At 42.2% G+C, this 23,490-nt stretch overlaps 1 protein-coding gene across 2 annotated transcripts in view; it reads left to right on the top strand.

Moving 5' to 3' along the window:
• brinp3a.1 (bone morphogenetic protein/retinoic acid inducible neural-specific 3a, tandem duplicate 1) overlaps nt 1-23,490 on the top strand; it is a 45,410-nt gene that overhangs the window by 5,798 nt on the left and 16,122 nt on the right. For both annotated transcript variants that reach the window (XM_041935334.1, XM_041935335.1), the window contains exons 3-4: nt 10,343-10,533; nt 13,038-13,222. In XM_041935334.1, coding sequence (XP_041791268.1) covers nt 10,343-10,533; nt 13,038-13,222 — 376 coding nt within the window. The remainder of the gene's footprint in view (nt 1-10,342; nt 10,534-13,037; nt 13,223-23,490) is intronic.

Genomic DNA, 23,490 nt, shown 5'->3' with positions numbered 1-23,490 from the left:
CGTCAAATTAGGGGAAACAAGCTGCGTGGTAGAAGCCAGGGAAAGATTGAGGGGGCCCTCACCCAAACAGTTGGTGGCTTGTTTAAATGCCTAAAATGACCTTTGACCTTTGCTACCAAGAGTAGCAGCGGCAGCAATGCTTGTTGTCGTGAAATCACAAACGCAGGAGGGACTTCAGGGTCGTGAGCTATCTCGGCAAGTTAAAGAGTTCAGCGAAATAAATAAAACTCTGGCTACTCCGCCTTGACGTGATTAATGATGAGCGTTTAGACGATTGGAGACGGTTCATTTCACGCTTCATTTATCGCCAGTGCTGTTTCTTTAAATCCAGAATACATAGCAGCACTTTCTCGCTGCCTCTCCGCTTCCCCGACATACCTAACCAAATCAAATCTGACCTTGTCGTACACGGCGCGGAATGCAGTTGCAGGAAGGAGCCGTTGATCCCCGGTCTTGTTTGTTTAGAATCAATATATTACTGTCTGGAAATTATTACGGTAAAGATTTTTTTTTTTGCAAACACGTGGCAGAACAGCCCCAGAGAGAGCAGGAGCGCGCGCTGAGACGCAGTTTTCATCGAACTGCAGCTTGCTCTCGCGCATGAATGCCCGGGCGGCTTGTTCGATGACAGAGCCGCGGTGGAGACGAGCGTGGCGTCCTCCCGTCAGAGGGTGAATGTGTCTCCAGGATAGGAGCTAGAGCGGCCTCCTCCTCTTGATCACCAGCAGCAATGGCAGTGACGAGGACTTCATCCAGCGCAGAGCTTATGGCTTCTGACAAGTGTGTGATGGGGGAGTTATCAGAGCCAGAGGTCCATGGAAGCAGCTTTTATGAAAGCGAGACTCCGTACGAGTGTTTCACTGTGTTTTGTTCAGATTGCTTGAGTTATGATCATTGGGCTGGAGCCTGCATAACAGTTCCAGTAGGTATTGTTTTGTCCCCCTAAGGGTCAACTTGTAGATCTTTATCGCAAAATGGTAACAGCAATGTGATCTCACATTGTAGATGTGGCCTGAAATCCAATGCCAAGCCACCCTCGAGGTAAATGGTTAGAATTCACTCTGCTTGTCCAAATCTAAAACTGGTGTCATGAGTTGTCAATGGCAGGGTGCAGGAAATCAGAAATGTAAGTGAATGTATCGCCAGTAAAGGCTCTTCACAGCCATTTTCTGTTGGGTTTTTGACCATTTCACAAAGGCACAAAGAAGGAGACCTTTCCTAAAGGGAGTTCAAACAATTCTGTATCATCACTGCTCAGAGCCACTGCAGTTTGAAGCCACCTCTTGTAGCCCAAAGCATATTACTGAAAGCCTGAAAACAGTTTTCATGGTTTTGACCATCACATCTGTGTTATGGATACATTTAACTCAACCTGTCTCAGACCACAAAGGTCATCAGTACATTTCACCACACTCATTTTAGACATAAAACAAAAGCGAATGCATTTATAATGTATTGTCCAAACTTTGTAGTTTAAATTACGCTAAATTTTGCAGAGCAACATTTGCAAAGAAAGACACATTAAATTTAAAGTGTGATTTCGATAGTCTGGTCTGGCTTTACTTTTGTTTGCAACCTGCTGACCAGTGAGAACATAAAATGTTATCATAACTGATAGGAATGGAGTAAGAATTAGAAAAAAAATGTGGTTTTTAACTGTGTAAAAAAAATGGAGCTAGCTCTTATTATGGATTGAGTACATGTGGATGTGTGGTATTGTACTGTACAGCGTGTGGTGAAATGTGCAGCTACAGCATGTGATTGTAATTTCAAGAAGCACACGGAGGCATGTCATCAACAGAAAGCGACTGTGTCACGAGGAGCAGGATTTAACGTATAGCCGGTGGCTCTTCTGCTCCTCGTGTGTGTGTGTGTGTTTGTGAGCCTGAGCGTTTACGCGTCGCGTGCATTAACAGTATGTGCATGTCACATTACATACACAATGTGATTCCAGGCATTCCTTGTTTTGTGTGTGCAGAAAAGTCTCTTGTCAACAGTGTTTTGACAAATTGCAGTACAAAAGGGATCAGCAGCGTTCATGTCAGCAAACCCTCCTGCAAATCATGCTCTTTCTCTGATTCGCCCTTGCTCTCTTTAATCAGAGGCGTCGTGATATTTGTGGGAGCTACAAATCAATAACGCAATTTTTTTTATATATATATATATAACAAAACTCACCCTCCTATGACATTTTAGCCGTTTTCTTTCACACTGTGCGGTATTTTACAGTTTCACAAAATTGGCCTAATTTTGAACTGCCTCAGTAGGCAAAATAAGATAAAACGGCAAAATTGCATGTTGTTGTTGTTGTTTTCCTTTTCTTCCGAGAGAAATATAAATGTTAAAGCTTTGCTAAAAGGCAAAGATGGCCACTATTTTCTATGAAGGGTGCAAAGCAGTAAAAGTGGTTTTGGTTGGGAAATAGAAGCAAGTAGTGAGCCGAGTCTGAGACGTCTTTGTCAGGGAAACGACCATTTATAGCAAATAATACCGTATCATGATCTGGCAGAAAAGGCTCTGCTCTTTGAGGGAGGTCTCAAAGAACACACACACACACACACACACACACACACACACACACACACACACACAGAGGTGAGGAGTTACTCTTGTCTCTAAGAAGCAGAGGTGAAAGTAGCTCTTTGGAAGGTGATCAGGGTGGATGACCGAGCATATGTTCTCACTTTTCTCCAATATTATCCTTTAAAGCATTGATCCCCAACCCGTGGGTCATTTGGTACTGGGCCGCACAGAAAGAAAAAATAATTTCCATTATTTTGTTTTTTCACATGGTCAGGTGGTGCCTGACAGTGTCAGTCTGCAGCCACGTCCTCTTGACATGATTAAAAAGTGGATTTACGTTCATTATTATTGTTATTATTATTATTAAAGAGAAAATACCACAGTTTTTAATGCAGATCTTATCATTTTATTTTGTTTTTTTCTGCTACACCTTTAGACTGGGCCGTGAAAATATTGTCAGACATTAAACTGGGCCATGGTACAGAAAAGGTTGGGGACCACTGCTTTAAAGAAAATATTTGAACATTTCGGGTTATATGTTGATTCACTTTCTTAGCTGAGAGGATCGATGCCACTGTCACGCCAGCATTACACCAGAACTAGCGTCCCTGCACTGGCTAGGAGGACTGATTTGAAGGCTCTTCTGTTACATGGGCTCTTCTCCAACACCTTAGAACTATGGTTTTTAACTGCTCCACGATCAAGGCTGGTGGGCAAAGGAGATGGATGGATGTTCTCCATCCACTGACAAAGCATGCATGTCACCTTTGGTTGCTATTAGTGGTTTTAGCATTGCAGTATTTTATTATTTTACCCTTTTGGGGGTTTATTTATTCAGTTTTACATTTGTGCACATATTTTGATGCCTTATATTTGATCATTTTTGCGCCCTTTTTGCTTCTGATGTCATTTTACTCAGCTTGTTGTGCCGCTTGCTTTAACTTGTACTGCACTATATACTGTACTATAGAAATAAACTTCACTTGACTAACTCAGTGTAAAGACTGGAATCATGGAGAAATAGCTAGCATTGCTCTGTCAAAAGGTAAAAAAAAATACAACAGCACCTCTACAGCTAAGATATTAATGCATTACACTCCCATTTGTTTAATTCTTCTCAAAATCTCAGTGTAAAAAGGGCAAGTCATATTTTTATTGGGGGCTTTGTACTGGACTTTTTCCTGGACAGGAGCAGGGAGTCTTGTTTCCAGGCATTTCCAGGAATAATGCGCAATAATAAGTCCTCTTCAGTCCATCTGTTAAGTTTTATTTAGAAGAGCAAAATCTAGAGGTCACCTATCAAGAAGAAAATTGTAGGCAGTCGGATGCATGTAGTTGCAAGATTTTATAAATTCCGTTGTGACAGCTGTTCTGTCTGAATGAGATCCCCACTAAGCTGGAGTCTATGTCAACCCCTAAAGTTAGGGCGGGGTTGCTTTCTTTTGCACCATTTTGCCTCCCCAGTGCAATTCATCCTAATCCTCGACAGGAGCTTTAGAAAATCCGAGGCAATGTCTCAGTCTTAGGTGGTAATCAAGTGTTTGATGCTGCTAAGTGTTACTCAAGTATACGTTTCAAAGGCATGAAAAAGCAAAATGAGCAGGAAACAGTATGTTGTCTTGTTTATGGGGCCTCTCAGCAGGTTTAATAGGATTTTCACAAATTAATGGTCTGATGTTTGTTTGATGTTGGAAAAAAACTGTTGGTGGCAATTTCGTGAAGCGTTCACAACCAGCAGCTATTAACCACATCATTACACTCTCTTCCTCCGTCTTGATCTCCCTTTCTTTCTCTGTTTGTCTGCGCGGTGGGTGGATAACCAAAGGACACGAGTCTCTCCATATTTTTTTTTCCTGCCTCCATCTTCCTCCCGCTCTCATTTGGCTCTCCAACTCTCTTCCTGTTAACACTGGATCACCAGTAGCTCAATTATCAACGTGAGCCTCTTGTGAAGGTGCCTTTCTCGAAAATGCTCACTGTAACTGGCATGTGTAGAATTTCTTTTGATGATGAAAAAGCGCTTTGTTTGTACTTATTAACTTCTAAAACCATTCCTCCGCTGCTAATAGCACATGCATATTGAGAAGGCTCAACGTCACGTCAGATTAAACCGAGAGAAGCAAAAAAAAAGCAAAGAAAAAAAATCTGCAACATTGAAAACAGCAGAGTGGTTACAAGTTTTCTTGCAAGGTCTTTCAAATAAATGTAATTTGGTTTATCTTACTGAGTGAAGCATGAAGGACTTTTCTTCCATTTTGCACAATTCTCTTCGGGGAGGTCCTTGAAATAACTTTGAGCCTACATCAACCAACTGTTTTGCACAGCGGGTTATTTTGGTATCTGGGGTAACCCAGCTACAAAACAAAACAATGTGTTCTTGCTCAGGCCGCTTTGATGATGAGCAAATGTTTGTCTATCATGGTAAGGTAAATGTCTGTGTACCTTGTAGGTATTAGTTTTTCCTTTTTTTCTCTCCATATTAATTATTGAATCCACTTAGAGAAACCAGCTCGTTGCCAGTAAATATAAAGATTGTTTTTCACATTATGCCTTTTTTCTCTGTGTACTTATATCTAATCAAAGACAGTCTTCGCTGAGCTGATTATTTAAAACGTGCATTTTTAGGTCTATTTTTAGTGTATGTAATGTAACAGAATTCTTATGTATCATGGAAGACAAATATCTAATTAAAATAAAGGCTCAAAACTGCATGAAGTCAGATGTGAAATTAGATGTTTCTGAGTCAATCCATCGAATAAAGGAAGTCATTTAATTAACCTCCTCCCCTTTTGCCACTGTTCTGGCTCATGATATGCACTGATAACTATGTAATGGAAGAAAGAGATGCCAGCTTTTCCACTGTCTAAATATCGTGCAGAAAATCACAGTTTGACTCCAGAGTTTTGATATGGAGACCAATGAGCTGGACCTAACTGCTGTAAAGTCATTAAACAGTATCTGAGTAAAACAGCAAGGAAATGAGAGATGGAAGAAAACTGTCTTCAGTGGTAATCAGCCCGCTGTTGAAAACGCAGTAAAAATGCAAATATTCAGAACACCTGCAAAGACAAGCCAAGTCATATTTACTTTCTCTTTTTTCTTCCTCGGTGACATTCAAATGTTCTTATGATGAGTTGAAATGAGAATGCAGTGTAGCTCACCGCATTAGTAATTAGCATGATTGAGACACCAGCTACAGAACAGTAGCGCTTATTCCTACTAGACTAATTAACTTCCATACATAGAGTGATTTAAGTGGAAATTATGTTTTAAAAAAGCTCATAAAATGAATCTGCTCTCCACTTTGAAAATTCTGTGCATATGTGCAAACGATAGAGGGCAAATTGCAAAATTTGACATCATACAGTTTCGTCTAAGATTCTAGCAAGGTCATGCTGATTCACTTTATGTCACAGAGGTTTGGACGATGCATCAGTTACACGAGGTCCTCATATTGCCACATGTGTGTACAGTTCATAATTTGGCACCAAACTGACACCTGAATGAACATACACGTCCCTCTGAGGACTTCAAACTGGCCATGAGTTAGTATAACCTAATTTAGCATGGTTGTTGAATGAAGTTTGAAAGACGTGTGTGGTTTTCAGTCATTGAACAGAATTATGAAGCAGTTGCAGCGTAACTTGAGGGCTTTTTATTAACCAGAAGGCCAGTATTTCAGCCTGCAGCAGCCTTTATATAGACACTCCCTCAGGTATTTCTCACAAAGAAAAATGACACTGAGGCTGATCTAAACAATAGTATATGTGGGCCAGTCATGTGATACAATACCTCACATACTACACCTACAGTATAGCATCTTGATAGAACTCCACTTGGTGCTGTAAATGGAGGAGAAATAGAGGCAAGAAATGAAAAAATATACAAAGACAGTAGTGGCCATTTTGTTTATTTTATAGTAAAAAATCTAAAAAGTTTTAACCAACTTTCAAAACTAAAAGGCAGTTTAAGTTCTTCAGGTTATTGCTGTAAATGAGATTTTTCATCCACCCAGCGTCCTCTTTCCTTTTAGAACACACTGGGTTTGAAAACATTTCATTTTCTCACAGTAATTTCCCTGTTAATGTGCCTCAGGAGATAACATCAGCAGTAGCACTCACCTGCTGTACCGAACTGACACAATCTGCATTGCTCTGCTCGGTGGCGTGTTTCAACTGCATCAGCGGGTTATTCGGAGGGGTTGATTCCCTCATTTGTGATGTTGGGCACCGCACGGTGCCCTCGGGCTCCCTGTATGCTGTGATCGATCTGAGACACCTGGGCTGTGATGGACAAGCAGCGGGGTATGACTCCCCTGGTCTGATCGCGGCCCCTGTAGCTCCTGCAGCCCCTCGTGGCGCACGGCGCTCCGGCTCGCTCCGAGGAGGGGTTGACAGGTAGATGTGCAGCGAGCCCCCTGCTGCACAGAGCTGCGGGTGAAATAAACCTGCTGCCTGTTTGTGTGTATGTGTGTGTGTGTGTGTGTTTGTGTGTGTGTGTGTGTGGCTGAGATAGGCTATTCCAGTCCCTCACCCTTACCCTTAACTGAAAACAGTTAAGGGTAAAATAAACCCGCAGTCTTCCATGAAATGCAAGACCTTTTCACGTGCATGTGTGCGGTGTGCACAAGGTGAGGTTGAATTGAGGTGTTCGACAACAGATCTGTGTATGTGTGCTCTCTTCTCCAGCTCGGCTGTAGCACCATTCAGAAACGTCCATCAGCGAGCAGCACAGCGAGACACTGTGTCGATCACAGTTAGGCTCGCCCTCTTTCTCTCTCTCTGCAGCTCCTTTCTTTAGCTGGCCCCCGTGGATGGGGAGAAACACTAATGGCCGCTCGTTATAGAGAAACGCTGACATGAAACAGGTCTTAATGAGCTGTTTTCTGTTTTGTATTTTTCTCTGGGGGTCACTGTTATTGGTGGGAAATTGATTGGCAGCACGCCGGCACCCAGGGGGGCTCTGCGATATTCTGGGCGAAAGCAAAGTTGTTGCGGCAAGGGCAGCTTTGTTGGGATGTTTGCAGCTTTGGGCTGCGTGAATGCATGTGTCTTTGCATGAGGGAGTTGGTGTGTGTCTCCAGGGTGGTAGGGGTTGTATATACATCAGAACACCCAGTGTGCTCCTTTGCACAGCATTCTTCAAGCAGTGTTTGCAGAAACAACTGCATTGAATTGAATTGAATTGTACTTCCCATAAACCATATAAGCTGCCATTTCAGGCAGGCAGTGATTGTCAGTGTTATGCTGTAAAACCGAGCTGAAGCTACAGTATCTCTTTGTGCAGTCCCGTGCTCTTGAAAGCCAGTTTGCATTCACATTAGATTGTTTCTGCCTGCCTGACACCAACAAATTGGTTGCATGGGATGCTCCAGGGGTTGGTGACACAAACAGCGGAAACGTGATGTAAATAAACATAGCGCCATATGGCATACTGTCTTAAAAATCAATTCAGACTCCATACAGATAAAATAACCAGATGTCTGTTTTTGGCTAATCCGGTGAATAAAAAATCTGACAAATCAAGTAACTTCGCATTGACGCAAAACTACACCCAGCATCACCAGAGATAGATTTCACTGTCTTTAATGAATCAATCCACAAAGAATTATTGCACACCTCTGTAAGTCATTGGAGCTTTTTAGCTTCTTTTAGGTGTTTCTTTTTCTCCTGCACATTTACTGTATGGCTCAGTCTCACTGCCCTCATCGGTCCTGCTTCCAGCAGCAGCTGGGCGCTGTTTTCGGGAAACAAGCTCAGATAAACCCACTGTGCTACCTGCCCAGCAGCACACACACTGAGTTAACGCCTAGCTGGAGAAGCCAGTGGAAACGTCCAGCTGCTAAAGAGTCAGATACTTTTCTTGGCGGAGACCAGACTGGATCTAAAAGGAGAGCAGATATTGCATGGCAACAACAACATGACAATTCGTTATGTGTATTCAGAGACACTCATCGTCAGACCAGGGACATTGCAAACAAAGGTCGGTGCTCCATTAGGGTTCTGCTTTTTCTTGCCACAAACAGCCTCCAACCACAAACTCAGGAGCAGATTTTATGGAAGTTGTTGAATGCAGCGGATATCTAAATTTCAGATACAGATGGCAGCCAGTTGGTCAAATTAGTCTGTCTTGTTACTGCAACTTCCAGACTGCATCGTCGTGTAACCAAATCAAGACAATAAAAAACTTGTAAGAGGAGGTTGAAGAAACGGAATATTGCAGTGTTGAATAAATTCTCTGTTCCCTCCAAACTGGCTGTAATCAAGTCAAAACGAAGCGTTGCATTGTTTCTTTTCATCAGGGTGTCTCAGGTGTTGGTTGTTTACATCGTCGGTGCTCATTGCTCTCTGCACTGATTAAGCATTCAGTTGTGAAGGCAACTACAGCGAATGCTAACGGCCACAAACAGACATCCCATTGTATTAAACTTTCAAAATTAAAATGCTGCATGTTTTGTTTGCTCTTTGGTCATAAAAATAAAAATTCTGCATCCTCTACTCATTTGTAAACTGCTGTAGATGTCGTCATGCAAGTGGCGGGTGGGGATGGAGATGGTGAAGAAGTTCAGTTGTACATCATCTGAACAAGGAGGGGAGGTGTAGCATTGAGGGGAAGTATGGACATCTGAATATGTATGTTTTATGTTGCAGCCATTATTTGACACAACAGGATGTTCAGCTTTCATTACATGCAAATCTCACCTATTTCAGCTTTGCAAAGCGAAAACACGCATGTCAGAATTTGTTTGTGTTCCTTTCGCAATAGACAACTCAACCATCTGCCCAACAGTGGCGGAAAGGTCTTTAATTTCTCCCCTACTAGGAACCATGTTTTCTTACCAGCTGTATTTGAATAGCGCTAATCTATGCATCAAGCAGCAGCACTCAGTCTGCACTTGGTAGATAAAGGCAGCTGGCATGCTCCAAGGCCAGGCTGAATATCAAGCGACTTTAGATGAAGCCTGTTCCCTCCAAAAGAGGCCCTGAAAGCAGCAAGACTCCATGATTACAGCCTGTCCAGCGCCTCAAAAAGTGACTCGAGATGAGAAAAGATTGTGCTATTATTCAAAATCGGCGGAAAAACACAATGTTTTTCACTATGGCGCAAAGCAATTCTCCGAGCCGGAGGTAGAAACAGCATGAGACCATTCATCTTTTAAAGAGTGGCACACAGGATTCACTTAGAGGTCGTGCAGATATCATATTTTATGCCTGGAGAGGAACAGATCTGAGTATGAGCCTCCTCATGAGCGGCAAACTGTGTTCTGTCCACTTTAAAATGACAACAATTGACTCCATTCTCCTTCTTTTCAACATCAGAATCTGCTCAGGCCGACTCGATGGATGTAGTCTTTGCATTGCGTTTCTGATCAGAACAGCTCAGAGATCGTTGTCGCTTGTGATGGAAAGGCTCTCCAAACAGGGACCTTGTGTTTGAGTTTAAATCACGTGTGGCTTCTGTTGGACCCGTGTCTTTTCTCGGCTTTCTGTGTGGAGTTTGCGTGTTCTTCTTGTGTTTTGGTGTTCCGGTTTCCTCCAACATCCAAAGCGTGTGTTGGGGTATTTCCCCAGTAAGAACCCTTGACCAAGGCACTGACTAAGAACTGGAGTTTGTCCCCATGTGCTGCACAATGGCTGCCCACTGCTCCTGGTGCTTAGAATGGGTTAAATGCCAAGAACGAATTTCACTTTACGTTGTACTGTCTATAATTGTGCATGTAAGAATAAAAACTTGATTTGATTTGAATGTGCCTTCATGTAGCATTCATATGTTGCGTGTCCTTTGTTCCTATTGAGCTTGTGTTTGTTTGACATTACAGGGAGTTTGGCCGCTGGAAGGTGAACAGCTTGGCCCTGGAGAGACAAGAGAACAATGGCTTTTCCTTGCCGCTGGACCCCGAGTTCCTCCAGACCATTAGGCAGCTGGGCAGGAGGCCCAGTCTCGGTGCCATCACTGACAACATTATCAGGAAATACGGAACCCACTTCCTGCTCTCTGCTACACTGGGAGGTAAATAAAGTAGATGGGCTGTGGTTTTCTTTGATTTAATTGACCTACCTGAACACACGGGAGGAAGGGAGTGTTAAAAGGTGAGGTCTTGGACATCCAGGTTGCACAGACCCAGAAAGAACATGTGGCCCTTTTCCACAACAGGAAATCTTCCAGGAACCTTTTTATGACCTCATGCACTTTATCAGGCTTTCAATTTAAACAACCCAAGTCAACATTTAGTAGTGAGTCAAGCAAAGTCTAACTACACTGTATTTACTATTTGTTTCAAATAGGTTACGACTTTGTTGACATGTGAATGTCTCCTTTGCAGCATTCGTACAATAACTGACTCAGAACTGCATGATAATTCTGCATCAAAAAGATGAGATTTCATTTATCTGCCCAATTAATCCAGTATGGAAATCCCAAATACAACTATTTGATTGAAAAGGACCAATGCAGTTGGGACCTTGCCACCCCTCTCATTCTCTACTTGTCCATCATTATTGCTGTTGACCATCAGCTATCAAATGAAGGTAAAGAAAAGCCAGAAAAGAGTAAAGATCTAGCAGTCAAACATATTTGAAACTCTGCAGCTTCTCATACTCATACAACTAAATATTGAGCAGAATGTTGTCTCAGCTGTGGCTGTGGGATTGTCTGTGGGTTTTTTTAAGCTCAAATTCTCTGATTCAACATGTAAAGTCTGTGCTTGGAGTTGTTTGACAAAAATGTCAGCGTATCCTCTGTTTCCATAACAATAGACGTGAGTTAGTCGGAGTACTGTAATGCGCAGCAAAGCTCCCGTGGCTATCTGCTGCACGATCTCCTCCCAGCTCCTCTGCTGGGTCTTTTCATCTTGTGTCTCCTGGGCCTATAACTCTTAAAACCATGATGAATACCAACAGTATTTTAAATAGATTAGAAAGACAAGCATGTGCAACGTGTGTCGCAAACAAAAAGAAAGAAGTTTAAGAGCTAGAATATGGCCTCATATAACCTATGACCTTGTCAAGGACATGTCTCTAAAATCTCTGGTCCTCTGGGTTCTTTTAATGAAGCAATAGGAGAAGATGTTGAGTCCCAAAAAAATCAGTTTTATTTTAACATCAATAGAATGTGCAAGGTTACAGAGCTCTGGGTCTCGACTTAACCTTTCCCTGATCCACAACAGAGTTGGGTCAGTTCACGAAGTCTGACACACTACCTCTCCCTGACCCAGTATTTTATAGACAGAACATGAGGAAATGCTGAAACAGGCGTTGGCTCCTCCTCGTTGCCGTCGGGCGCTCTCTCTCCTCTGCTTGGTCATCTTCGAGAATCCAACGTCACTGGCCCAGCAAGCAAGGACAAATCTAGAGACACCCTTATCCCTGACGCCAACCTGTTCTATCTTAAGTCGAGGGCCCCAAGATGTCTCCCATGCCAGGCCTCTATCTCAAAACCTCCTGTTCTAGGTCACACTGGCCTTCGATATATTTTGAACACAAAGAATCACTCCTCGTCTAAATCACTTCTATGAATAATAAAGGAAAAACTTAACAGGGAGAATTTCTGTTGATTATTCAGTCACACAATCCATCAGCAGAAAATATGAATAAGATCAACATATCAGAATCCAACTATCATTAATGTAAGCATATGCATGTAATCTAACTATTAGCAGAATATATGCGTGTAATCAAACTTATCAAAGTATATGAATATGACCCAAATATCCTCAGCCTTTAGACAGTCTGAAGGAATTTATGGAGAGTTCTTATTTGAGCAATCTGCAACTGCTATTCCTCATCGTAATTAATAATAATTATTATTATTACAATAGGATCAAGTCAATGTTTTTCAGTTCAGTTTCCAATGTTTTTTTTTTGTTGTTGTTTCTAGAACAAAGTGTCAGAACCTCTAAAGCAGACAAACTGAAGACGCTAATTGCGACTGAATTAAGAAAATGATCCTGTTTTATTCCTTTACCTTCATTTGTATTCACATGACATAATGTCAACAGATTTGTTCTCTGGCTGTTAAAGTATTCTGAATACTCACTAACAGACAACGTGAGTTGTTAAAATGAAGGTTTTTTTTCAGGCTGTGATGGAGACATGTTAACCTTTGTCTGTCCCCAGAGGAAAGGTGCGATATTGTATTGTTAGCTCCAATGTTGCTTCAAATTAAAGCATTTCCCATAAACCCCAGTGCTATTAGAAAGGATTGTTCAGTCGATCGACTCTTTATACTCTTTGTCAATAGACTATCCTCTGAAAGCTTTGGCTCTGTTTGTATTGAACGACTTGCTCCATGGAGCCTCTGAGTTTGTGCATTTTACAGCATCTCCGGACTTATCAGCACATAAAATTAGCAGAGGCAGCCGAGTTTCAGCAGTGTCAGCTTTGCACTGTCAGAAGAATGTTGTTCTGTGGTTGTGTAATGATGAAAGGTGTTCCTGGGTTAATATTTACACCTACACCACTGAGAACACGGAGTTGACAGTGTGTGTGTGTTCCTGCGTGTGTTTGTACTCGCAGGGGAAGAGTCATTAATGATCTTTGTGGACAAGCGGAAGTTGAGTCGGACGACTGAAGTGACCGAATCCAATGGCACCGCTGTGACGCTGGAAGCTCTGCACCAGCTGGCTGCCTCCTACTTCATCGACAGGGAGAGCACCCTGCACAAGCTGCACCACATCCAGATCGCCTCCACTGCCATCAAGGTAAATGCCTGCTGCTCTCTGTCCTTTTATCAAACACAATCACAATTAAACAAAAAAAAAAGATAGATATTCGCAAATGTTTAAATTGCCCTGATTGTTGGATCTTTCTCATGTGTGATTATAGCAAATTCATGAAGACATTGTTCAAATTAGATTTCGTTTCAGTGGATAAATGTAACGATTTTGTTTTGAAAACATGGCGAGCGGTCTCAATTTGCTAACTGGAGAATTAATGCAATCATGGCCGGTATGGGGTATTTGAATGTACACCCTACAATCAGCAGGTTTTAGTTGATTTAAATGAGAAGAGCTGTTATTTCAGGCCAATCAGGGTCCATTTTTCTGTCACTGTGGATGTAACCTCTAAATTCATTCAATAGGTCCCCTTTTTTAATTTGTAAACACTACAAATGCTGAGTTACTGATCTACATGTCATTAGAGCATATATAGAAAGAATATATAATAAAACAGAATATTAATGCGATTTGTGCAGTGCAGTAGGTGCCACAAACTTTTGTACAGTAAGTACAAAACTTGTTCTTGCTGTGCAACAGCTGTTTATGTGTTTTTTTAATAATTCATTTTCATTTAATTTTTTTTTGCATTTTAGTGGTGCATGTGCTCCCATCTGGGCATAACTGTTGGAGCAATTTAAGACACTCTCCAGTGGTCAGTGCTTGCCAAGTACTTACAACTTACTACCAATTACTGTATGCAGCTTACGACCAGTCAATAGGCCCTCCGTGGGATACTCTGGCCGGCTTCAAATGGAGAATATCATTATGCTGCAGATTATTAAAGCATATTTTACACGACGTAAAGCAACTTCAGTCCTTGGTTGGCAAAATTAGAACCTCATTTACAGACCCTCAGTATGGACTGATAAACTTCAGCTGTTTTTACCATTTTTAATTAATGACCCCTTCATAGTGAATGCCTTTTAAGACCTCACCTAATGTTCTAGCCAAAAAAACCCAGTGGCAGCCATTTCCCAGGTTACCTCCGGTTACTTCGGGATTAGAACTCCTCCAAAAATATACACCCATGGAGCTTTAAGAGAAAATTATCCAGAGAGAGCGCCTTTGGTGAGGAAACCTCTTTATTACTTGTGAGATTTTGTCACATTAGATCGAAAAGCTGTTGGGCAAAATGTGTAATATGGCAGTTGTACTCAAACTTCTTTAATCCCCCTCTGTTTCCACTCCTCATGCTAAGCTAAACTGACTGGCTGGTGGTAGCTTCATATTTACCGTACAGGCCTGAGAAGAGTCTGCTTCTCATCCAGGCCTCAGCAACAAAGCAATTAAGGGCATTTCCCAAATTTCAAATTATTCCTGTGAACAATAAATCAAATATAAGCATGCAAATTTGAGGGCTTTCATGATCGTGGTTATGGCAGCAGTCACTTGGTTGGCAGCCATTTGGACAGGCAGTTGTCAGAAATATAAAACTGTTGTCTCCCATGTTAAGGTCCAATATTTTGTTAAGCCATCCGTCCACCTCGACCTCCTCCCTCCATGAACTCCTTTGTCTCAATAGAAAGGAGCTGTAATTCATACGGTGACCAGCAGGATTAGTCAAGTGAATGTTAACATACGTCATTTTGGAGCATCTCTTCCCTGCTTGGGACATTCTGGTGTGGTGCAACTAGCTTTTCCTATCTAAGAAAACACATACGCCAAGTAGCCTCCACTGTACAGTCTTATTTTTAGTTGCTTAGGTCAGTCCAGATCTGTATGAGAATTTCTTTCTGTGAGCAGAGGCAAATCTCCCCTTTGCTTGAAGGTTGCTGTCTGCGCACCTGGAAAACTCATGTGCCGGAAAGTGTGCTTTTTACAACGCGAACAGACAACCTTGAGCGAGCTAGGCCTTCTTGCACAGCAACAGCATTTGTAATATTTTAATGTTGTTTTTTTTTCAGTACCATTGGACCTACGTCACACATTTTGGAAACCACTGTCCTACAACTGGCATCCCATGCTCTATTACGAAAGAAAGAGAGAGAGAAAGCATTGTATTCACTTTATAGTGCTTTGTTGTGACATTCAAGTCAGCGTGTACACATGCATGCTCAATGAGCGAATGAGAGTTCAACCAAGAGAAGAGATGAAGCGAGCAGTATTGTTTACTTCCCTCTTTGCTCTTTCATGTGTGTATTCACAGGCTCTCACATACAGTATTGGGAACAGTGTGCTATGCATATCAAGATATGCTTATGATGTGAATATCACCTTGCATCTTTTACTGCTTAATACCTTGGTGGTGTGTTCATTCATCACTCTGTCAGTTCTTATCAAGAAGAATGAATTGAATTGGCTGAGTTTGCCCTTCGCACCGCAGGCTGAATTCTCTATGCTTTTTGAGGAATCCGTTACCTCACATGCCTTTAATGTGTTTACGCTCGCTCGCGGTAAACAAGAGATTAACGTCACACAGTGTGGGTAGTATCAGCAACCTGCAAAAACACACATCTGAGACAATGTCGGCTTCCTCATCCTGCTTGTCATGTGCTGCCTTCTGCGATTGCACCTGCCTCTGCAGTGGTCGCTCTGTGACTGTTTGTACCACACCCAAACACGTCTAATCCGACTCAGCTGCGCCCATCTTGCTGATATGATTATGGAGTTGGGAGGAAGAATCTCTGTCCATCCTTCTCCATCCATTCCCCCATCATGAACGTATTACCCTACTCCCCCTCCAGCCACACTCAGAGTGATTCATGGGGAACGGAAAAAAGCTGCAGTTACTTTTTGTTTTCCAGGTGCTAAGGTGATAGATATCGTGGAAAAGATTCCCAGTGTCCTGGCCAAACACTCACTCACCCATACAAGCATGCCTTCAGTAAACTGCCTGACTTCCTCATAGTTCACCATAAACATATTATTATCTCCAGTCCGCTTTAGCCGCACTGCACTTGCATCTGACCTGTGCATCCCACTATATAGCTTTTATTGACAAGTTTAATCTCGTCTGCAAACATTAAGTCTTCTTCCGTCATGATGGCATTTACCCCAGGGGCCTAGGCTCACATGCTTTAACTGACGTTTATTCCACACAAGTGTAAATGTGAATATCGAACAGTGCATTCACATCATTAAATCTGTCTCTGCCATGAGGCCTAAGCCTCCCACACCCATGGTCACGTCAGTCAGAGTCACTGACACATCTAACAGACCATCTCCCACACTGAATAATCTGCATAACTGTAGGAACCCTAATAATTGAATTCCAATAAGACTTGTTTTTACATCTGGCCATTATCCTCTGTTCTTCTCAGGATGGCGCTGGTGAATGTTCACTCTATATCTAACTAAGCTTGTGCTGAATGCTGTCAGCGGGCAGAGGGACAAGAAACTTACCCCCTAACTTACCTAGAATTTCAGGCTGGGGTGGTGGATTTGCTAAATTGGACATACCGATCCCTTCTACAGCCTTATAACAGCTCATTTTGAAAATAATGTGGTGATTTTCTTCATTGGATATTCTCGAGCCATCTAGTTTTGTGCTTCTTGGTGATTTTAACATTCACATTGACGACGCCTCTGATGGATGCTTCCAGTTTTATTAATGCCACTGAGTCTTTTGATCTCACTCAACATGGAACGGGCCGTACACACATCAGAGGGCAGACTCCGCACCTTGCTTTTACTGCTGGTGTGAATGTCGATGCTGTTTTTTTCTTCGGAGCTTTTGATTTCAGAACACATAACTGTGTTTTATTTGACTTGTCATTGAATTTGAGTATTTTACCTTGTCATTGTGCCATTGTGTGAGGGCGAACTCTCGCATCCTAAAGCCTCTTTCTGCAGCAAGGGTTTTGTTGCCTTTTATGACTGCTCTGTTATTATATCAACTAGTGATTGTTCCAGGTACAATCATCAAATGAGCACTGCCTGTCAGTCCTGAATTAAGCTGCACCTAAAAAGCATATATTGGCGCCTCTGATAAATTCCCCTGGATGCATGGCAGTATCCGCTCTTTTAAACATACCTGTTGAGGAATTGAGCTTTTTTGGATCTAAAACAATGCTTAATTGATTTTTATAACATGGTTAAGGATGTCATCCTTTTCTCACCTTGGATCCAATAGTTACTGCTATCCCAAAATTCTGTTTGATACCATCAGAAACCTCCTCTCTCCCACACCACCTGTTGCAGTTGACGATTGCAACAACATTTCTCCCCGTTGTTGGTCAGATAAATGATGTTGGAGCAGGCATGATTCCTCCCCTATACCTGGCCAACAATCCTGGAGAATTCTTAGTACAAAAGCTCACAAATCTGGTCATTTTATTCAAAACTTAAGTTACCTTTTGAAGCTAAGGTTTTGGAAAAAGTTGTCGCCAAGCAGTTTACACCTGTCTTAGAAGAGCAAGGCATTTTCAACAAGTTTCACTCTGGTTCCTGTCGGACGCATTCAGCAGAAACAGCTCGTCTTAGCGTCTCAAATGCTGTGTTCGTGCAGGGTGATGCAGTCCTGTAATGGTATTATTAGATCTCAGTGCTGCTTTTGATGCTGAGGATCAACACATTTTGATTGAGAGGCTCAGGCAGTGGGTGGGTATCTCTGGATCAGCTTTGGATTGGTTCTCCTCATAGCTGTCAGTAGGACACCTTTTAGTTTACAGTTGATGACTATGCCTCATCAGCTGAGACTCTGTTCTGTGGTTCTGTACTTGGCCTGATGCAGTTTGTGTTGTACGTTTGTCCTCTTGTGCTGGTAATATGCAGTTTTAAAGGTATCTCTTACCAGTGTTATACAGACAATATTCAGCTAAATTCATTTAAGCCTCAAAACATTTCAAAATTGTCTGTTCTGCTAAATTGCTTCAACTCTACAACAGATTGGAAGGCCGATAACTGCCCACACCTAAACACTGACAAAACAGAAGTTCTGGTTTCCTCCCCAGATGGTGTAGTCCGGAAGGTGAAAGAAAGTCTTGGCTCTTTATCCACTTCTGTTAAACCTGCCCTGTGTAATGTAGGCATTTCTCTGGGCCAGGATTTGAGTCTTCACCAGCATGTAAATTGTTTGGTTCTTTCTACCAGGTGAGAAACATTGCTAAACTCGGGCCCACTGTGCCCAGAGCTGAGATGGACACGATTATACATATGTTTAGTCTTGCCCATCTTGATTACTGCAGCTCCCCTTTTTCATCTATCATCTATCTAGCAAGACATTCCCTAACTGTTTGCAAGTGGTTCACAATACTGCTGCCAAGCTTCTGACCAGGTCCTCCAAAAGGTCTCACGTAACACCAATCCTGATGTCTTTTTGCTGGTGTCCCATTAAATTCAGAATCCATTTAAAAATTCTTGCAATTATACAAGAGCTCTGCATGGACAGGCACCTGCCGACATTAAAGACCAGTAGTCACAGAATAGCAGTAGGAATCTGAGGTCCTCTGATCAGGGTTTGTTGGCTGTTCCTCGCTCCAGGCTCAAGACAAAAGGAGACTGTGCTTTTGAGGTTGTAGCTCCTACACTTTGGAGCTCTCTCCCACTGGACTGACGATCTGTGGCCACTGTTGACACCCTAAAAAAGCAGCTCAGGACCCGTTGGTTCTGACTTGCTTTTGTTTCATTTGTTTTGTTTATTTTTTGTTCGGCCTCTTTTGTCTGGTTGTCTGCTTTTAGTGTCTGCTGCCCTGTCTCTTATTTGCTTTCTTGTTTTTTTCTTTTGTGAAGCACTTTCTGATGGCTGCTCTTGAAATGTGGAATATAAATAAACACATTTTTCTTATTCTTCTAATTATTAAGAAACACAATTTTCTCAGCCCATGAATCAAATCTTTCTTTAGGTTTATCTGACATTTTTAAAATGACCATATCTTTGGGAGGTACTCCGAGCTAGCAGAGCTGCCGCTAATGTTTACTCAACTCTTATGTTACTCTGCTGCACACTGTAGCGTTAGTAGTAGCTGTGAGATGTAGAGCACTGGGATGTTTATTACAATTTCGGGAGAGTTTTTGACAAAGCTTCAGGTGCAAGGGTTCAGGACTCAAGAAAGCAGACTCAAAAGATGTGTTCACAAAGGTGTGGTTTATTAACAAAAGGCGCTCAGGATATCACAAGACAAAACTAGAAATGCAAGGCAAACAAAGTAACAAACAACAGGCGCTAGGATCACACTTGTGACCGGAGGGTCGCCGGTTCGCTTCCCCCCACCGGAATGGCAGAGAAACTTGGGTGTGGTGGAGTATCCCCTCCCCTTCCATCCCCATATGCCTAAAGCGGCAGCCCACTGCTCCTGTGTGTTCACTGCATGTGTGTGTTTACAGTGCTGGGTTTTTATGATCAAAAAAGAAACTGATAAAAACACACAAAACACAAAAAGGGTAACTTGAACTTGCAAAAACAAAAAAATAATGCAAAAACAAAGAATCAAGGATCTTTTCAATGCTAGGAAGGTCAAGGCTGGTTAACGACGTGGCACAGGACAAAGGGAGACACAGACAATATATACACGAGGTAACAATGAACAGGTGGAAACAATCAGGGCGGGGTGGACAATCAGACAGGCGGGAAGGACACCTTAACAGACACAACGAGACATAACAGTTTTCAGCGTTTACCTTCGACTCATGTGTTCTCATAATGATCTCTACTATTAATCCATCCACTGAATGTCAGAAAACTGTGAAAATGTCTGTGATTTCACAGAGAAAAGGATGGTGTATTCAAATTGCTTGTTTTCTCTGTCCAACAGACTGTTTTTAAGAAAAAAAACAGCAAATAATGAAAAAGCAAATGAACTCATGATCAAAATCATGTATTTATATATTTAGTCTGATGACTTGGTAGATGAACTCATTTTGTATCTAGTACTTATTTGGCTGGTCACCTCATGAAGGTGTATATACCAAAAACTCCCTGATAAGATGAAGTGGGTGCAGGTGTTTGACAGCGTGTAGGAAGAGTTGTGAACGCTGCTCAACTACATTTGATGACATGTTTAACAGAGTCACTTTGATTATACATCATATGCAGTATAATATTGTCACTATCATATGCAGGATAATATTCTGTGATTATCCCTGATGCAGGCTCACAATTTTCTGTTACTTTTCGTGTCTAGATTGTGTAGAATTATCGTCTGAGTGGTATGCTGGGAAGGGGTTGTCACTTCTTATGTGACGAAGAAGACAAACAAGCAGTCACAGAGACAGAGCCGTACTGGAAAAGCAGAAACATCAGGATGTGTTTCCGTCATTCTGACTGTGTAGCTGTAGCTAAAAAGCTAAATTGCTTGCATCGTTCTGAGCCGCAGCCCATTTTTCATTGACTTGTCCTTAGTGATGCCCCACTATACAGTCCATCAGAGATAAAACTGTACATTCTCTAAAGTGAATTGGCAAGTGGACGTTGAGCTGATTTGGCAGTCGCCACTGAACCAAAGTGCTGCTAAAAACCCCTCTGATTGAGATGAATAGAGAAAGAGCCCTCTGGGGTACATTTGTTTGTGAAGCATTTTCAGGTGACTGATGTAAAATATTCACAGCGTCAGCAGCCTTTAATTCAGAACATGGGTTTTTACCTCACCCCAATGAAGATGAATGCCAAAACAGAGTTGCCTTTAAGAAGAGCACTGGTCCCCTGGTTTCAAGAGATAACATATTTTAAATGGTAGAAATGCCTGGCCTGAAGGCCTGGAGGACTGAGCACAGCAGCGCTGGAAAATAATCAAAGACGGGGAAAATGAGATAGGAGCGAGGAAAAAAACGTCTCTGCTGTTACATAGTGTGATGAATCAGCCCTTCCATTTCAGTAATTTCCTTTGAGAGCCTCTGTCATTTGTCAAACATTTTGTGGTATGAGTAAAGGTGTCATACGCGACCGAGCAGAAGAGATGAGACGAGGACAGACAGGCCTTATTTAGCGGGCCTTTTAGCCGAGGATCAAGGTGCAGCAGGTACACAGGAAATGCTGCATCAATCAAAGCGCCTACCTTTGATTTGCGACCCGGGCTGCTCCGTATTGAAGATTCTGCAAACTAAAGTTGGGAGGAGAATATCATTGACGAGGGAGGAGAAATGATAAGGAAAGTTTGACCCAATTTGCTGCGAGAGCCTTGAGTGTTCAGTCAGTCAGGCGGCGTTACGCTTCATTTGTCGGAGTAGAAGAGAACACAAGTGAGATCCGGGCTTCAGAAGCCAGATAATGGCTGCTGAGGAACGGCTGCGGAAAACACGGCTCCCCGAGTTTGGGGGCAGTTTTGATGACATGATAAACAAAACAAAACCGAATAAAAAAACTAAACAGAAGACAAAGCAGCCTGTCCTCTGTTATCACAAGCCTGGATGAATAATTCATTGCGGGCAGATCTTCATTATTCAGAAAGGAACATAAACGTTTTTGTCTTTTAGCCATGTCGTCAACCCATTTACCTTTTCACAACATCTGTGGTTCCCTTTCCTTGATGTGTTATAGGTAAAGGGGCCTTAGACAGATAATTGTATGGTATAAATAGATGGAGGATCACTCCTGGCTTTTGTCTCATATCTGACTTCTGATTTCAAGTCAAGACTTTAAAGTCTTTCTTTCCTCGAGCCATTTCTCTTTAATCTGTTGCTGGTTAAAAGAAGTGAAGCTTGGAGAGCAGAAATAAGTACACAGAATCAGATTTGCTCTCTTGGTCCCTTTTCAAGTGACTGGTACTTCCTGTAAGAGAAAATAGCTCAGTTTCTCTTAAAGAGACTCTGTGAACATAACACCACATACAGCACAGTATTATACTCCACTTTCTACCACCGAAGGTTCCTCTCTGCTCCCCCGTGGCTTAGAGGCGCTTTTATTTATTTTATTTTGTCTGAGGGCACACAGTAATCTCATTCTGATGCTATATTCCTCCTCTTCCCCTTTTTCTTGCTTATATTTTATGGGCTTATCCCTCGCTGGTTGACATTAGAGTGTAAGCCAGTGCAACAAAGTGGTCTTAAAACATGCACTGAAATCCTCAAAGACTGAATAAACAGGCATAAACGTATCTCAGATGCAAATGTGGATTTTCACGTCTTCCGCGCCGTGGTGATTAAGCGGGCGACAATTCTTGAAGGTGCAGCAAATGAGGCAATTTTGAAATGAGAGATGATTTTCATGAAACATTAATGCTATCTTGTGCTTTCTCTCCAGAAAGCAGAAAGTGCAGCCATTTAAAGTCCATTGTTGCTCAATGTGACATCACAAGCTCACTAAGTGACATTTTATGCTGTTTTTGTGGAATTATTCATATGGAGGATTTGCGGCAGTGATGAATCTTCATCAGTGAAATGCTCTCACCTAACTGGTCTGATAATGATATTAAAGCCTTACTTTTTTAAATAATGGATGTGCCTTGGAGCCATCTCTATCAGTGGACCATGTTAACAGGCTAAGTGCTCTGTTGCCCTGCAGAGGCCCCGCACCAATAACACAGAGGCTATCATCCATCTAAATACTGTGCAAGACAGGCATAATCTGATTTAGATAATACAGGTATTTTAATAGCCAACTTGTAGCATCATTTCCTTTTATCATGGTCATTGAATTCAATTTATTAACTTTAAATATTCAGTTCCAGCTTCTCAGTGAAATCAGACGTAGTGGGGACTTCCTGCTTGGTCAAGTCCGACATTCATTTCATTATTTTATGAAATTTATATTTCCGGTTAATAAATATTTGTTTCGTGTTCTTGTTTTTCCTTATCCAGCTTTCTTTATGTCTTGTGTCATACTGCTTTTGCAACAACACCATCATTTCCCACTCTCGTAGCAAAGAAAGCCTATTTGAACACTAGAGAAATTGAGAGTGCGTGTGCATAACCTCTCCTGCGAGAACGCTGGGCCCGACAATATCTCCCTCTCCGCTGTAGAAACTGAGTGAAACTAGCAGCTGCGCAGCATTCAATCCAGTTACGATGCCAAATACCGGCTCTGGCTCTCACCTGCTCCAGAAGTTGAAATGACACGTCCTGAACCGCCGCACTTGCGCGCCGGGCTGCTGGGAGTGGAACTGTGTCAGCTTTCCAAGCAGCAGTGTTTCCCTGAGCGATGTGTCTGGCAGCAGGCAGAGCTACGTTTTCACACACAGAGTGTAACGCCGAGCTAAAAAGGATGCCTTCAGGCCTCACTTGGGAATGTTTGCTTGCTGCTTGCGTATGCAGGCTGCTGACAATTAAAGGGAAAACCTGGATAAATGGGTGGAGGAGCGTTACATATGCCGAACGCTTCCATAGAGGGCAAGAGAGCTCAGTGACTGGCTTGATGAAAACGATGAGAATCACTTGCG

The sequence above is a fragment of the Chelmon rostratus genome, chromosome 4 (assembly GCF_017976325.1).
Source record: "Chelmon rostratus isolate fCheRos1 chromosome 4, fCheRos1.pri, whole genome shotgun sequence".
In the NCBI taxonomy this organism is placed as follows: domain Eukaryota; kingdom Metazoa; phylum Chordata; class Actinopteri; order Chaetodontiformes; family Chaetodontidae; genus Chelmon; species Chelmon rostratus.
Note: the sequence above shows the minus strand (reverse complement) of the source record. Positions and strands in the feature narration are given on the sequence as shown.